Genomic DNA, 15745 nt, shown 5'->3' with positions numbered 1-15745 from the left:
CTCTATGTTTTCTTGTTGCTAATTCCTTATTTGTTGAACTCACTTGTTGAATTTTTCCATTGGAAATGACAAAATTACTGCAGTTTCTGAGTAAATTGCGGGCTCCCTAATTTGCGGGCCCTGTGCGATCGCACGGTTTGCACACCCCAAAGACCGGCACTGCTACAGGAAGGCCTATCATCTGCGCCGTGTAAGAAATAACACTAAACAAAAAATGCCATAACACCCTTGTGCCAAAATCTCACAAAAACTACAAAGAAATAACATTATAAACGAACACCTCAACTCAAACAAAACACAGTGTGCACTCTGCTTCTATTCTAAGCAGAACAGTCAGAAGTCGCCAAAGACTTTAAATTTTTGTGCATAGTAAAACAAATTCTTTGCAGATTTCATCAACACTATTTCATCCAAATACAGTTGATGGGCATTGGGCATGGCACATGGCAATGAAATTGAGTCTTGAAGCAGTCATTGTGCTTCGGAGCCATGTTTTTAAGTAGCGTAGCGAGCTTAACGATCTTTCAGCTTCTGCAGAAAAAGGGCCATTGACCAATAGCAATTTTACAAGTTTTTCCACATTGGCATAAAACTGTTTGACAATAATAAGTCCCATTAACTTGTTTCGAACATCGCACACATACTTGATCGGCCCAAATTTCTGATGGAAGTGGCTTAAATCTTGGCCCAAAATTTTCACGGCGAAGCCATATCGTTTCAACGCCGTAACAGCACTGTCGTTGATTGTGCCAGATACTAAAACTTCTTTAGGCCTATGCTTTTGGTGAGTTTTAATTTCTTCGCCATTGAAGCGGTGGGTGAGGCTTTGCACTATGCTGTCAATAGATGCATAGAACTACGGTACTTTCTGAATGAGAAGCGAGGTCATGGGAAGCACTTTGCTTACAGCGCTTTTTTGAAATTTGGACTTTAGCTAAGCCTAAGTTATCCACTTGCTGCTGAGATTTCTTGTATAACTGCATAAATTGTTCTTCATTTCTAAGACTCTGGTAATTAACTTTTAAGTTTTCAACCAGCTCCATCATGTCGCTGATGGTATCAGACTTAATTTGCAACAGGCCAGTTATCTTTTTAAGTGGTTTGAATAAAACTTGGCAAAGCTGCAATGAAAAGAATGTTTTGCCTTGCAATAATTGGGAATAAACGCCTAATGATTTCGCATTTTTGAAATTTTTAAGTGTGTTTAGCAAGGCTTTGTGGATTAACAACACTGAAGAAATGGCCGGTACACAGGTCAGCCATCTTGTTTGGCAAAAGTGTGCTGGCTATGGCGGGATTCTTCCTGCAGGGTGATTTTGAACTTGCCAGACTGATTTTGCAAACTACTTAGCTCCTGAACAATTCCCACAGCATTATGCACTATGCAGGTCTCTATTGCATTTGCAGTCGGAGTTTCCAAGCAAAAAACTAAAAATTTGTGCAAAAAAAAACAAAAAAAACACAAAAGCAGAAAAATTATTAAAAATTCTTTTTTATTTCTACATTAGTGGGGGGATAATTTTGCATTAGTTACCCCCCACTCCAATTGGTGGGGGGTAATCACCCCCGCGGCCTCCTCTCTAACGGAGCCCCTGCATTTTATGTAGGCTATAGTAGCCTTTTTGTTCCTTATCACCAAAATCCAATTTTGATTATGTAAGAAACCAAACATAAGTTAGATATTAACAATTGTAAAACAACCTGACATTTTTCCCCCAATTTTTGACAAATTCAATAACCCAGTTCTCAATTTTAACAACTGGAAACCGGCATATTTCTATGACATTAATCTTGAACCATTACCATATTGTGTGTATTTAATACACATTCAAAGGCCATGAAGAAAGCCAAACTCCACTTAGGCATGCTGAAGAGAATAGGGCCAACGCGTGTTTAGCAACGAGTTTTAATCTTTCAACGTTAGGCCTACACTTATTTTCTTTATTAGCAGCAAAATTGATACTATGGCCACAAAAAAGGTATGTTGGCTAAGAAACGTGATGTCATCCATTAGATCAAAGTTTACTAAAGTTTTTTTTTTAAACTCATCACATGAAACATCTTAGTGCTGCCACTGAGTTATCTAGGTAGGCAGGCGCGGATTTATGGGGGGGGCCCAGGGGGCCCGGGCCCCCCCCGAACCTTTGTGAAAAATTGTATGTTTCCGCATCAAATGGTTTAATATGCTTTTAAACAGCTGATATTAGTCCCTCGGCATTACAATTGATGAAAGTGGTTGTTTTAATGTCTATTTTCTAGCATATCGTATATGTCGTAGTATCATTGTTCATATCTGTTTAGCTTTTTCTTTCTTTTTAATTGATTTTCAAATTTTCTGGCCCCCCCGAAAAAAACTCTTAGGTTCGCGCCTGTAGGTAGGTAGAGGCACAGAGTGAGCAGCATGTTATGCTCCACAGCCTTGTAAAAATACAAAGCTAGTTTCGCTTCTTTTTCTTTACAGTTGCTGAAAACCTATAATTTTTTGAACTAAACTAATCTATCACGGTTCCTGTCTTTATTGCTAAAACGCCAGCTTCGTGAAATAAAGTTGCAACTGTGTCATTTTAACATTGCTAAACGTTGCTAGACGTTGAAACTAGTTGTCACAAGGAAACACTCATTTCCGGTTTATTTACTATTGAAAAGCGTTTGACTTGCATTAATCTCTAGCACAGAGCGTACCAACACAAAGTGGCAATTCACAGTAAACAAACGTTCCAGACTGTGCTTACTAAGCCAGATTTTCATACGCTCACAAATACTACAGCACTGAAGTGTAGTTTTAAATTAACTTTACCAAAAATACTCCAACTCCTGTTTGAACATAGATTTGATTAGAGTACATGGCTTTTACTTTCAGCTATTCGAGCAACTAACGGCAGTACAGTAGCCTATCTAACTAAATAGCCGCCTCGTCAGCTTGAGACCTATCAAACAGTTTTAGAGATAAATACACGCATTTAGTTTGTCTGCAGCTACTGCTACCTGGAATTCTGACTTTAATTCCGCTTCACAGTTCAATGTTGTGAGCTTTGGCAAGATATTGTTTGTTCTCTACTTCAGCCGTACAACTTGTCGATAAGTCAAGTGAATCATTCAGCACCAGAGATTACAGAAGCGCGAGAGCTCACTAGAGCGTAAAAATATTATTTCGAGCAGTGGCATAAGCAGGATTTTCTTAAGGGGAGGTAGGTTACGCTTTTGTTTTAAACAGGCATTTGTAGATATCGTAACCTAATCAGAGACAACATAGGTCGCAGGGGTTTTTAAACTTTTTTTTAACGCGGACCGCCTTAAAAAAATTGTTTGCATGGACCCCCTTGTGGCCTAGTCCTGCTGCTGTTTGTCTTCAACAAGAACATGCAATTGTGGCTTCGTCTTTGATAAGGCAACACGCATGTCATCCTTTGCATCCAACCGGTTTCGACTCTATGTTTTGATAGTTACCGTACCAAGGATGAAAATCCTGACTCACATAAATATGTAGTCGCAAAAGGGCACTTTACCAAGCCTTGAGTCAACAAACTCCAAAAATGGCCAATACTTTTCAAATTGAAAGACAATTTTAACAATTCCATTGCCCTTAGTTCAATGAACTCATCTTTTGCAATGTCCTCATCACTGATAGATTCCAGTCAACGTGGAAAGGGTAATGTAGCCATGCTGTATTTTTAATATCCTCCTAAGCAGTCACTTCTGAAAGAGTTTTGCAATGCTTCCAAATGTCTGTGTGCAGAGAAGATGGTAGAGCATTAGTGCATTACAAACTGCAGTTCCATTTTGAAGCATCAATTCTTCCAACGTTGAGAAATTGGATTAGTTGTTAGTTTCCAATTTCCTTTTCCACAGAGATAACTTGTCCTGAAAAGCTTTAAGTTTTTCAGAAGCGTCCATAGTTGTAACGGCAGGGCCTTGAATAGAACGATTTACCTCTTTCATAAGAGCACAAACATCCGCTAACTGCGCTAAGTAAGCTAACCCTTGAATAAACTCTTCACTGTCAAACTGCCTTGTGAGTTCAATGTTCTTGTCTCTTAGAAAAAAAGAAACTTTCATTCGAAGTTCAAATAAGCGCTTCAAAACTTGTCCACTTAACAGCCAGCGAACTTCTGTATGATAGAGGAGAGTTTCTTGTTCTGCTCCCATTTTTTCACCTAACTTTTTCAATATTCGATGGTTCAAAGCACGAGTTTTGATAAAATTAACGATTTTCGCACTACTAAACAACATTTCTTGGGACTTTTGGACAGTTTTCGATGCTAATGCATGGCAATGTACAAAGCAATGAGTAGCCTAACGATGACCTGAGGAAAATCATCAGCGTTGTTTGAACTTACAGTAATCTCTTTTCCTTTGAACAATTTATTCCATTTTTGATATTAGCCTATAGGCTACACTAAGATTTCCATTAGGCCTTCATGGACTCCCTAAAACTAGTCCGCGTACCCCTTAAGGGTCCACGGACCCCAGTTTAAGAACCCCTGACATAAGGTCATCATATTCAACTCACATTCACGATACCAGTTTTCGGAGTTTAAAGGGCTAGGTCACTTCAGATAGAGTTTGCGTTTGAACCAACCAACGTGAAGGTAAACGGGATAGGAAAACTTTATCTGATTTTGTGCTACACTCATACCATGAAATGACAATTCTCATTCGTGCATGGTAAAGTTTGAGCAACCAACCTTCTGAGAGAAATAAGCAGTGATGTACGCGCATACAAAAAATATTGATGCCGTCAGCGCAAACGCAGACGTTCGAAAAACCATACGCCGTATGCGTCAACGTAACTTGTAAAAAAAAGTTGGAGACATCAGCAAACGCAAACAGCAGCATCAGCAAACATTAAAACAACCTAGTTCACATTGTAACCTTGTATTGTTTTTCCACATGTACTGTTGATGCAAATAAATGAACTTCTCTCTCTCTCAGCGCATACACTGCGGTAACGTAAACTCATTTTGTTTGCTAGGTGCCAAACATTCACACGGTATAAACCACTCGAAACAAACAAGTTTTATTTTGAGTTTCCACGAAGAAACACAAGCATCTGAAAGTGTTCATCTGACCTTTTGCTGCGTTTTGGTTTCAATATGTCTTTGCCCATTGAAAACATTCTTTCAACTTATTCAAAATTTGGAAAGTTTGATTAAAAAAAATGCAAACAACAACTAAGACATTAAAAAGTATGCGTTGACGCTATGCGCTGAAAAACCGCAAAAACTTTACGGCGTAGCCTCAAGCAACAAAACAACTACGGTATCCAAAAAATGCAGCCGCAGCCCGCAAGCGTAAGCGCAAACAAAAGTCTATGCCGCAAGTAATCGGCATATACGTAGGCCTACATCTATGAAAATAAGCAATAATTTCATTGTTATGTAAATCAAATCCGTTTTTTTTTGGGTAAGTATAAAAGGTGAGGATATTCAATAAAAAGTTTAAATTAAATATTTTTAATTTGTCACACAAATTAGGATGAGTAAATTGTGCAATGCTAGAGTAGGCTTTCTTGGAGCAGTTGCTCAATTTACCACATAACAATTTTGTTGGGGTAAGTTGATCAACACGCGTATAGGGGAAGGCGGAGCAAGTTGAGCAGGTTTTTTTTAAATCTAATTTTTTTATTTCACTAACTTTTTCAAAGACTCAAGTATTGCATTTCAAAAACATGCTAATAAGCCAAGTTTTTAGACAAAAACTGGTTGGTTTTATTTATTATTTTGCACTGTATTCAAGTTTAAGTAACGATTGCACAACTTGCCCCGGATTATTTTGTGGAGGGCCAGCCCTCCACACCCCTTTTCAAGTGTTACTTTTTCGAACATTAAGTTTAACATTGTTCATCTATTTATAAATTTTGCTTTGTTAAAACTCTGGTCCACTTTTTTCCAGATCGCTACTGCATTTTCGGCCTATGGTCACAGCGGTAAACCATAATCTCGTCGTGGGAAAATTGTAACATAAAGTTCCCGAATCCGTTCGTCTGTATGTAATGACCGAAAAGAAACACTCCTTTGAAGACGTCTATTCATAATTGTATTTCTGTAAAATTAGCCACCTGGCTGTCGAAAATGGAATGCAACGCGATACACCACTAAAAACTTGTCACGACAGAACAGATTACTTGGATAAAAGACGGAAATTTTATCCAGCTGGCAAGCACTAAGCAAACAGTTAAATATGCCTCCAACTTTCAAGCAACCAATGTACGAATGACTAGAATAATTTGCGATATCTCAAACTCACGTACACAGTAACTGTGACGTAATAATGAAAGACATTGTCACGCAATCCAAACAGGTGTTCAAAGTGGTGATGCAATGTTTCATCAGGTCTTACGAACGATGGTGCAATATTTGGACATTTTCTAGCAATTTCCATGACGTAAGATGCCAGCTAGGTTAAGTAGACCATAACGGTTTTTATATGACGTTTGATTTGGTGAAAATTGTCGGGAACAGCCTATTAACTGTATTTTCTAAAAAAATGTTAAAGTTACTTACACTTTGCTTAAATGATGAATGCAATTTTTTCTCAACATCGAAAAAGTTTGCGGCCTTAAACGCTTTCTTATTTATTTTTAAGCGCCATCACTACATACAGAGATGGGCAAGATCACCAGTAGGCCTATTGGTGATCTTTAAGATCAAGATCACCAAGAATACGTAATCTTGAAGATCAAGATCACCAAACTATGTGATCTTGAAGATCAAGATCACTTTTTGGGTATTTGAAAAAAAATGAAGTTTTTGATCAATGATGTTGCAAAAAATAATTAGGTAGGGGAGACCGGGGCAAGTTGTGCAACGGGGCAAGCTGTGCAAGTCCCCGTTTGAAAGGAAATAAAGAGCGTAATGAATCTTTAACGCCGTTATTATATTTTACCTATAATGCCTTTGAAGCACGTGAATTGCAGTTATCAGTTTTTTGGGCAGGTTAGGTTTGATCAACGATATAAGGAGTTTAGGTCTTAGGATCTAAATTCGGATGCAAACGAAATTTTGATTTTTTGGATGCACAATAGAACTAGTCAAACTTTAGCAGTAGGGGTCAGTAGACGTGTGATGTAGTTGTATTTTCGCAGGTAAAATTTTTTTATGCATTTGTTAGTTTTCTTGAAATTTTTTGTTCTTTAAAAAAAGTGTGAATGGGGCAAGTTGTGAAATTGATTACGGGGCAAGTTGTGCAACTGTAATATGGTCGTAACATGTTGCTCAACTTGCCCCTGGCACTAGTGTTGCTCAACTTACCCCATGGTGCTACACAGCTTGCCCACCATGGTGTTGCACCACTTGCCCCGGAAAAATAATTCGGGGCAAGTTGCGCAATCGTTACTTAAACTTGAATACAGTGCAAAATAATAAATAAAACCAACCAGTTTTTGTCTTAAAACTTAGTTTATTAGCATGTTTTTGAAATGCTTTACTTGAGTCTTCGAAAAAGTTAGTAAAATGAAAAAAAAATAGATTTGAAAAAAACCTGCTCAACTTGCCCCGGTCTCCCCTACTATAAGCAACCTGGGGTCTAAAGGTATATAGTTGGTATTGCTAACTTTTACTTTTAACTACTCGATCACTGGCCTAACAATTGTAATAAGTTAGTGACTGTTGCTATTAGGCCTATCAATTGTTGACGTAGTTTGCGTAGAACTGCAACGTCACACCCAAGGCCGAGGTTAATTACAGTAGTACGATAGGCCTACTGAAAAAGTCGCAAAATTTGCAATTAGTTTTATACTTTTTATTTATAATAAATAAAAATAAAGTTTGAACTGCATCATTTTTACCAAATTTTTATCTGCTTCATGTGGGAGTTTTTATTCGTGTTATTAAGTAGTTTTAAGTTTCACTGCATTACGTCAATGTTTATTGCACTATTTACCAATCTGGCAACCTTGATACTGTTGTCTGCTTTCAAAAACGTTCAGAGGTTTGCGGTCAGACAAACCACTCCATACTTAGACCTTAAACAAGTCTTGGTCTGGTTGATTTGCTGCAATAAACCACTTTAAATGACCAAAGTCGGCTAGAGTCCAGATTTTTTAACACCGCCATTCTAGACTTTTGAAACATCTAAAATTGGATCAAAGAAAGCAAACATTTCTTTAAAATTTACACATGGAAGTTGTGAACAAAGTTAAATCATTTTTTATTATATGTCAACATAAAGTACACGGAAGTTGACTTCTTTATTATGACCAACACAGAAAACTTTTTCAATTTTGAAATGGCAACGCTGATCAGATTAGATGGTGACTTTAAATCGTCTTTTGTTGGACACATATTATATTAACAGTGGCTTAATGTTAGTAGTTGCCACTAACTACTTTGTACAGTACGAGTTCTAAAAAAAATGCCTCTGTCTAGTAAGTAAACTTCAATTTTAAAGTGATCTTGATCTTATTGTTTTTCAAGATCAAGATCACACAAAAAAAAGTGATCTTAGATCAAGATCACCAAAAAAAAGTGATCTTGAAGATCAAGATCACGCCCATCTCTGACTACATATATGGACCCAAGACGGTGTTCCAACGGCCCTGGGTAGGCTATGTGTTATAGTATAGGCCAATAGCCTGGATTGCGGTTTATGGTCGGTATGGAGTTCGGAGTCAAATTCCCAAAATATTAGTCATAGACGTCGGAGTGCAGCAGAAGTCCAGAAAACCTGACAGCTCTTGTGCCATTATCACAATAGTAGCCTAATATTGGTAATTGCGGTAGTCGGTTTTTCAAGGGTTACTTTTTTCTCGCGACCTTATTGTAATCGAGTTGAGTTATTCACTTGTAGCAACGTAGGCTACTTCGTTGACCCTGCAGCCTTTCGCGCAACCCTGATACCACCAACATACTCTTCCATATTATTAAAATTGTGATCCGTATTCTACGTGCAGTTGAACTAAATCAGGGTTGTACAAACTTTATGGGACGCGGGACGCATTCGGCAAGGAAACTAGATCGCGGGCCGCAGTTGACATTTTTCCTCTTATACACTGACTCACCGTACCAGATGTAAAGTAAAACACGTACATGTGTAAATGAATCTTTATATTTATCATAAAAACATATTGGGAAATAGATTAAAGAAGCTAAGATGTGAATACTACGAATAAGAGAGTTTTGGAAATTTTAAGCAACGTCAGTAGACCAGGAAACCTTATAAATAACTGACAAGTATGAATAAGAATAAACCATAAATTTATTCGTAAAAAATATTTAAGGAAGTACGTAAAACGGTACAGTTTACTTAAAATTCAGTAAGATGGGTGTGCCTGCATTTTGGAAGCCAGCTCCTTTGTGTCAATGTCAACTGAGGTTAAGGCTAAACGAAGGCAGGCTTCGAGAGATGTTTGTTTAAGTAGATTCCTCTCTTTGGATTTAATCGACTTCATTGCGGAAAATGCTGCTTCACAAAGGTAGGTACTGCCAAACATTGACAGCAAGTGCAATCCAAAACGGCGTAAATTAGGATAATGCTCTTCAGAAAGAAGGGGCCAAAATTGAGTGATTGGCAGTGTAGCTTTGCTTAATAAAAACTGGTCACTTTGCAAGTCACACAATTCAAGCTGCAAATCGTCATCGGCTTCTGATATAGTTATAGTCAGCGGAGCATTGAATACATTGAAGTTTTTTGGATTTAGCCATCAAAAGTGATACATCATAAGAAGCAATGGTTGTAGAAGACGAAGGCTTCACTAATTGAAACATGTTTTCTTGACGCTTACGCAGGTTTGATTTGAGATCATTGAGTAGGGCTCGCCGCGCCTCACCAGTGTATTCATCATAGCCAGTGACATGAAGAGTGCTGTAGTGTCGTTGTACATTGTACTCTTTCATAACAGATATCATTTCATTACAAATTAAACATAAAACTTATATGCGGATTTTTATAAATTTACCATTTTAAGGTTGTTTTTCTAGGGTCGGCTTATATGCGAGGATATACGGTAATTTTTAAAAGTTTTCTAGAAGAGGCGGCGGGCCAGGCTTTGGACAACCCTGAACTAAATGATCAAAATTTGAAATTTAACTGAATACGAAACGTCAATGCTACGACCAAGCATTACAATTTTATTAAGAGATGCAGATATCGTGTTGATGAAGCTAGTGTAGGAAAGTGCGATAAACGATTGCAAGAACGTAAAAAACAAACATTACGCAAACGTTGTCAAAACCATTTTAAACGCAGCCAAGTTTGCACCGCAGTAGTACAGCCAAACAAAAGCAGTTGCAGCCAATGACAAGATCATACTCAACAATCGAGGCAATTACTTTCTTGAAATTAAACAAACAAAATATGAGCTTGGTGCTTGTTCACTTTTTAATTTCAATCTTTTCTAAAGAGTGCCAAAAAGTCTAAGTTTTGTTCAAATACTTTTTGCAAAATACTAGCCAGAAAATTAGTTGCTTTTGTATTAATTCCACGTCTGCATGTGTTGAATCAAAGACTGATTTGGTGGATAAGTGGTAAAGAAAGAAATTAAATAAGACAAGGCTCGTTCTACGCATCTTTCAACACTATGCAATCGATTTGCCGTAAGTCGCCTTACATAACCAAAACGTGTAACGACAAGTGAATAATTGCAAGAAACTATGATTAATAAAAAGAAGCAGTTTGCAAGAAACAAATAACATCTGCTGTACCATGGGAGTGGTTCCACGAATCGGCAGCTGCAATTTAGGTAGCACCAGCAAGCAAACACCTAAAAAACGGCTTGCAAAGAAAACCCTTAAACGCTTGTGGATAAAATTGAAGTTTGACATTTGACAACGCCAGTTTTGAAATGTTAAATACCATTTTTTCACAAAAGCTTTCTCTAGCAAATTTAAGCTTTCAGAAAAAATCCTTTGAGTTTCAACTCCTCCAACCAAAGCAGTCGCTGGATATTGAATCGACGAACGTTCAACTTCAGTTAAGTAAAAAGCCGACAGAACTGTCAGACGTACAGTCATGCTAAACTGCTTCCAACAGATGGTAAGTACAAATGGCATGGTTTATAGAAAGTTGTGAAAACACGCAAACAAAAAACTATTAGTCTGTTGACTGAAATACCCCGCAGCTCAATTCTTCATCCAAACACGTCATAACCGTTTCCCGATCGAGAATCTTCTTGAGTTCGTCATCACTTATGGCCTTCAAGCTGGAATCTTTTCGAGCTGACTTTTCCAGCATGGACAACAATGTGGTAGACTCAACGTAGCCGGATTTGTTTGAATTTAAGTCTTCTGCTAATTCGCCTTTAAATTTGGATCGATTGATGATCATGCGCTCTAGAGCTCTTTTAGCTTCTGCTCTTTCAACCATGAATTGGTCGACAGTATTGGCGGACACTAAACGGTAAACAATCACGGGCTTTGTTTGACCGATTCTGTGGCATCTATCCTGTGCCTGTAGGTCGTTTTGTGGATTCCAATCGGAATCATATATGACAACAGTATCGGCACCTGTCAGGTTGATGCCCAGTCCGCCAGCTCTAGTTGAAAGAAGGAATAAAAATGTCTCCGGATCGTTGTTATACTTATCGATGTATTCTTGTCTGAGATGACACTTTGTGTTGCCATCCAAACGGAAAAAGCTGAAACCCTTCAAATTGCAATAATCTTCCAAGATGTCGAGAATTTTGGTCATCTGACTAAAAATCAAAACTTTGTGCTTATTTTTCCGGAGCACAGGCAACATTCTGTCCAGCAGTTGCATTTTACCACAAGAACTAATCAGTTTATTATCGATTCTGTACATATTGGTTCCTGGAACCAAAGGATATTCGATTAAATATGGATGATTTGTGCACTTTCTAAGCTGTACCATCAAGTTATTCAAAGAGACATTGATGACAGAATCTGTCTCAAAAGCATGCCGGTCTTTTTTTTCACATGCAAGCCTGGCTTCCAATGTAATACTGCGAGTGACTTTTCCTTGGTTAACATCCCCATTCATTGTTGATTCATCAATGGAAGTGGTACTTGACAGCGTGGTTTCATTCTCCTTGCCATTTTTAGTCGAAAGTAGTTTTCGAATAGTTCGATTTGCAACAGCGTGATAAAATTCACTTTGGGAAGGGACAAGAGGTGCAAAAAGTAACAATTCCCGTTTTGGGGGCAGATAGACATCTATGTCAGCTTTCGTACGACGCAGTAAAAATGGTGCAAGGATTTTATGCAACATTACAACAACGCTTTCATCCTTTTCTGAAGAAATTGTTTTGGCTTTTTTTTGTATGTCATTCAAATCAAACCACGCTTCAAAAGTACTGAGGTCATTGAAAACTTCAGGAAGCAAAAAATTGAGCAAAGACCACAGTTCAGCTAAATTGTTTTGTAGTGGGGTGCCGGTTAAAAGAACTTTTGCTGTTACTTTCAACAGTTTTAATTCTTTCAGAAGGCGACAGTTCATATTTTTGATTCGATGCCCTTCATCTACAATAAGATAGTCCCATGAATACTTAGAAAGTGACGGCCTGTCTTTCATGAGTACTTCATAAGATGTTATCACTACAGGATAACAAGACAAATCAGATGTGCGCTTGGCTATGCAGGATCGAAGGACAGACCTTTCCGCTGCTGATCCGTGATACAAAAGAACAGGCACTTGTGGAGCAAACTTTCTAAATTCTAAAATCCAATTGCATATTGTCGATAATGGGGCACACACTAAATAAGGACCACAAAAACCAACTTTGATTAAGCGACATACCATAGCAATGGACTGAATTGTTTTACCCAAGCCCATCTCATCGGCTAAGATGCCATTGACAGCATTATTGAATAAAACTTTAAGCCACTGAAAGCCTGTTATTTGGTAATCTCGTAAAACTCCACCAGTGAGAAGTTCTGGCTGAATGGGAGAAATCTCTTTTCCATTAAAGTAACGAATATCATCAATGACAACATACTGATGGCTAGGATCATTTCCAAATTGAAACTTTGCTCTTAGTAAAGCTTCTTTATCTACTTTGATAACTGCAGAAGATTTTTTATTATTTTCTCCATCATCTTCGGGATCACAGGCATCGTCGTTTCTGCTTATATCATCCACGATTGCATCTTTTTCAATCCACTCATCTTTCTTCTTGTTCCATCCAATGTAGTGCACTTTATATTTCCAACGCTTCTTTACATAAATCAAATCGACAATCTTCGCTTCAATCAGATCTTCTTCGCCAATTTTGTTTACTTTTTTCACACTCAGCAAGTCACCAATTTTGAACTCCGTTTGAACTTCAACTTTAGCGATTTTGAAAGTTGTCGAATCCCTCTCTGCCTTTCTTTTTCTTGATGCTGATATTGAAGGTTTATTTTGTTTTTTGGAAATTGGTTTTCCTTCTAATTGTCTTTTTTCTTTTTTTAAAGCACGTTTTTTTTCTCGTCTTTTACTTGTCTCTATCACATCAACCAAGTATTCAGCATAAATGCTGCTTTTTTCTAAAAGATGATTAAGTTGAGTTAAACGGACATCCTTGGAAGCATGTGTCCATTCCTTAAGAGCTTTTTTAGTTATTGCATCATTTTCGACAATGCTCTCACTGTGAAGATGTTTTTCTTCTTCAATCATGGACTCTGTTACTAAATGTGAATTTTTGTTGTATGATGAATCATAAGATGATACGTCAGGTTTGATAATATCACAAACATGGTCGCTTTCCTCATTGCTTAAAATTTCACACACCACACCCATAACATCATCACTGTCTTCAGGTATCTGTTTAGGCATGCTAATGGTGTCTTGACATTCTTTATCAATCAAGCCTGTAGACAAATTGTGTTCAATACTATTTTCTTTTGCAGTTAGCACATTCATTTTAGCAGCCAGTAATTACTTACTTTAATGCTTACAAGTACCTGTCAAGAAAACGAAATGACTATGATATAATGTAAGAAAGCTGTAATGCAGGGATTACAAAATGGCGGCCAGCCACGCTGTATCGCTGTGGCCCGCGGAAGGTACAGTATTAGCGTACAAGTAAGCCTATAACCCAAAATACTTTTCTTGAGGAGTCAATGAGCATGAAGGTAAAAAATACTTTCCGGAAAGCAAATTTTTGCTTTGCATACGATTCCACCGATCGACCAATCAGATTGTAGTTCTAGATGGGGGTCGCTTAACGTTATTCCAATGCGATGTCCAGCCACACTGTCCCAGTAGTTGATTAAAACGTTTGTTTTCTAATTTCGAAATTGTCTGTGAGCATAGGGTTACTTACTTTAAGTTTGTAAATGTCATGTAAACACTAGTGTGCGTTTCACTGTTATTGTGTTTCACGAGCAGTGTTCCCTTTAAGCAAGTTTTTGTTAGCAAAATAGGTCGATGTGCCAACTCAATTTATAATAAACTGGCAAAATATTATATATAAATTTAAAGACTTTTTCTGGTTGTATCAAGAAAATGAAATATCTTCTGACAGGTGTTGGTTGTATTACTTCTGGTTGTATTATGAAAATATTTAGCTTAGTACTGCGAAAGGTTGTTAATCAACAATTCTTGCCATGCTGATAAGCACCGCAAGTGACAGTTGTCTAATAATCAAGAAATACGGTTTAATAGACTCTCACAAAATAATAAAAAACCAACTCATTGCTTTTTTAGAGGGAACACCGTCCATGAGTTACGATAGAAAAGTTTTTTTTCGGTGATTTCTACAAGCGTGTGTTTCATGGTGCCTAGTTTCTTTCTCCCTGTTATTGGAGCCTATTTTTCGCTGATATGTTAGCAACATAGCAGGTCATTGTTGTTGCCTGTATTGCAATGTTTCAAACATTTCTTTGGTTACTGAAACTGTTAATTGCAAGATATCTTTTGCGAAGCAAAGTGACAACATCACTCTTGCTTGGCGATGAATATTCTAATGAAACCGTTCGCCTCGCTATAAGTGCGCATAACAAGTGGCCTCGTTTATTAGACATTGTTAAAGAAGTCAAAAGTGTTGTTAAAGGAGTTTGGCCTGGCGGTAGCGTTGTTCGACTAATTTTGTTGCTGCGGTATTCTAAGATAAATAGTAACAACATGTAACGCTGAATACTGGGTACGAAATGCGTTCATTTCTAGCATAAAAGTCAACCTACCTAAAATTTTATTAGTGCGGCCCGCCACAGCTCTCCTTAGTGCCAAAGTGGCCCGCATGCAAAAAAGGTTGGTGACCCCTGCTGTAATGTATACAAAGAGCAGGATACAATACCTCAAGCACTGTACATGTCATACAAGAAGTAACTGCAGACAGTGCACACCGTTTCGGCCTTCCAGCCTCCTCAGTGCAGTAGGTACACTGGAATGGCCATGGAGATATAGCCTATGCCTTCTACATAATATGTACTGAAATGCATTATTAACAAAAAGCTTCTTCCCTGGTAGCCTAAAATTGTAAATATAATCATTTTGGCAAGTTATGTCTGCAATTTAGGTGATTTGATGTTTTTTGCTGTTAATCTTGTTTTAATGATAACTCATGATAATCTCCAACTGAAAACATGTTGTACCAAGGAAGTGTTCATTGAAGTTTCATAAGAAATTGATTCACTGTTTGTTAACATGATATAAATCTATGTTTACTGAATCCAACAAGCATCTGTCTGTACGGAAAGATTGTCTACTGAAATTGTCAAGAAAGGAATACGCTATGGATTGTACTTCTTCTGTCTTCTCTATTCATGCACATATTGCACAGGAATGATTTTTCGTTTTAATATAATATGAAGTGAGGAAAAATCGGAGGTTTAAATATAACAGAGTTATGTCATCCCATTGCCACTGCTCT

At 37.7% G+C, this 15745-nt stretch overlaps 2 protein-coding genes across 2 annotated transcripts; both read right to left on the bottom strand.

The window, feature by feature from the left end:
- Window positions 1-3816: 3816 nt before the first annotated feature.
- LOC145764275 (protein FAM200C-like) lies at window positions 3817-4146 on the bottom strand. The gene has a single exon (XM_082575900.1). The coding sequence runs from the start codon at window positions 4144-4146 to the stop codon at window positions 3817-3819; it is 330 nt and encodes a 109-aa protein (XP_082432026.1).
- A 5900-nt stretch (window positions 4147-10046) lies between these two features.
- Window positions 10047-13829, bottom strand: LOC145771884 (lymphoid-specific helicase-like). Its single transcript, XM_082583640.1, has one exon. It carries the CDS (start codon window positions 13792-13794, stop codon window positions 11029-11031), a length of 2766 nt encoding a protein of 921 aa, XP_082439766.1. The 5' UTR covers window positions 13795-13829; the 3' UTR covers window positions 10047-11028.
- Between the last annotated feature and the right edge of the window lie 1916 nt (window positions 13830-15745).

This window comes from Aplidium turbinatum, chromosome 1 (assembly GCF_918807975.1).
Source record: "Aplidium turbinatum chromosome 1, kaAplTurb1.1, whole genome shotgun sequence".
Lineage (NCBI taxonomy): Eukaryota > Metazoa > Chordata > Ascidiacea > Aplousobranchia > Polyclinidae > Aplidium > Aplidium turbinatum.
The sequence above is the reverse complement of the archived record's forward strand: the minus strand, read 5'-3'. Positions and strand labels throughout refer to the sequence as shown.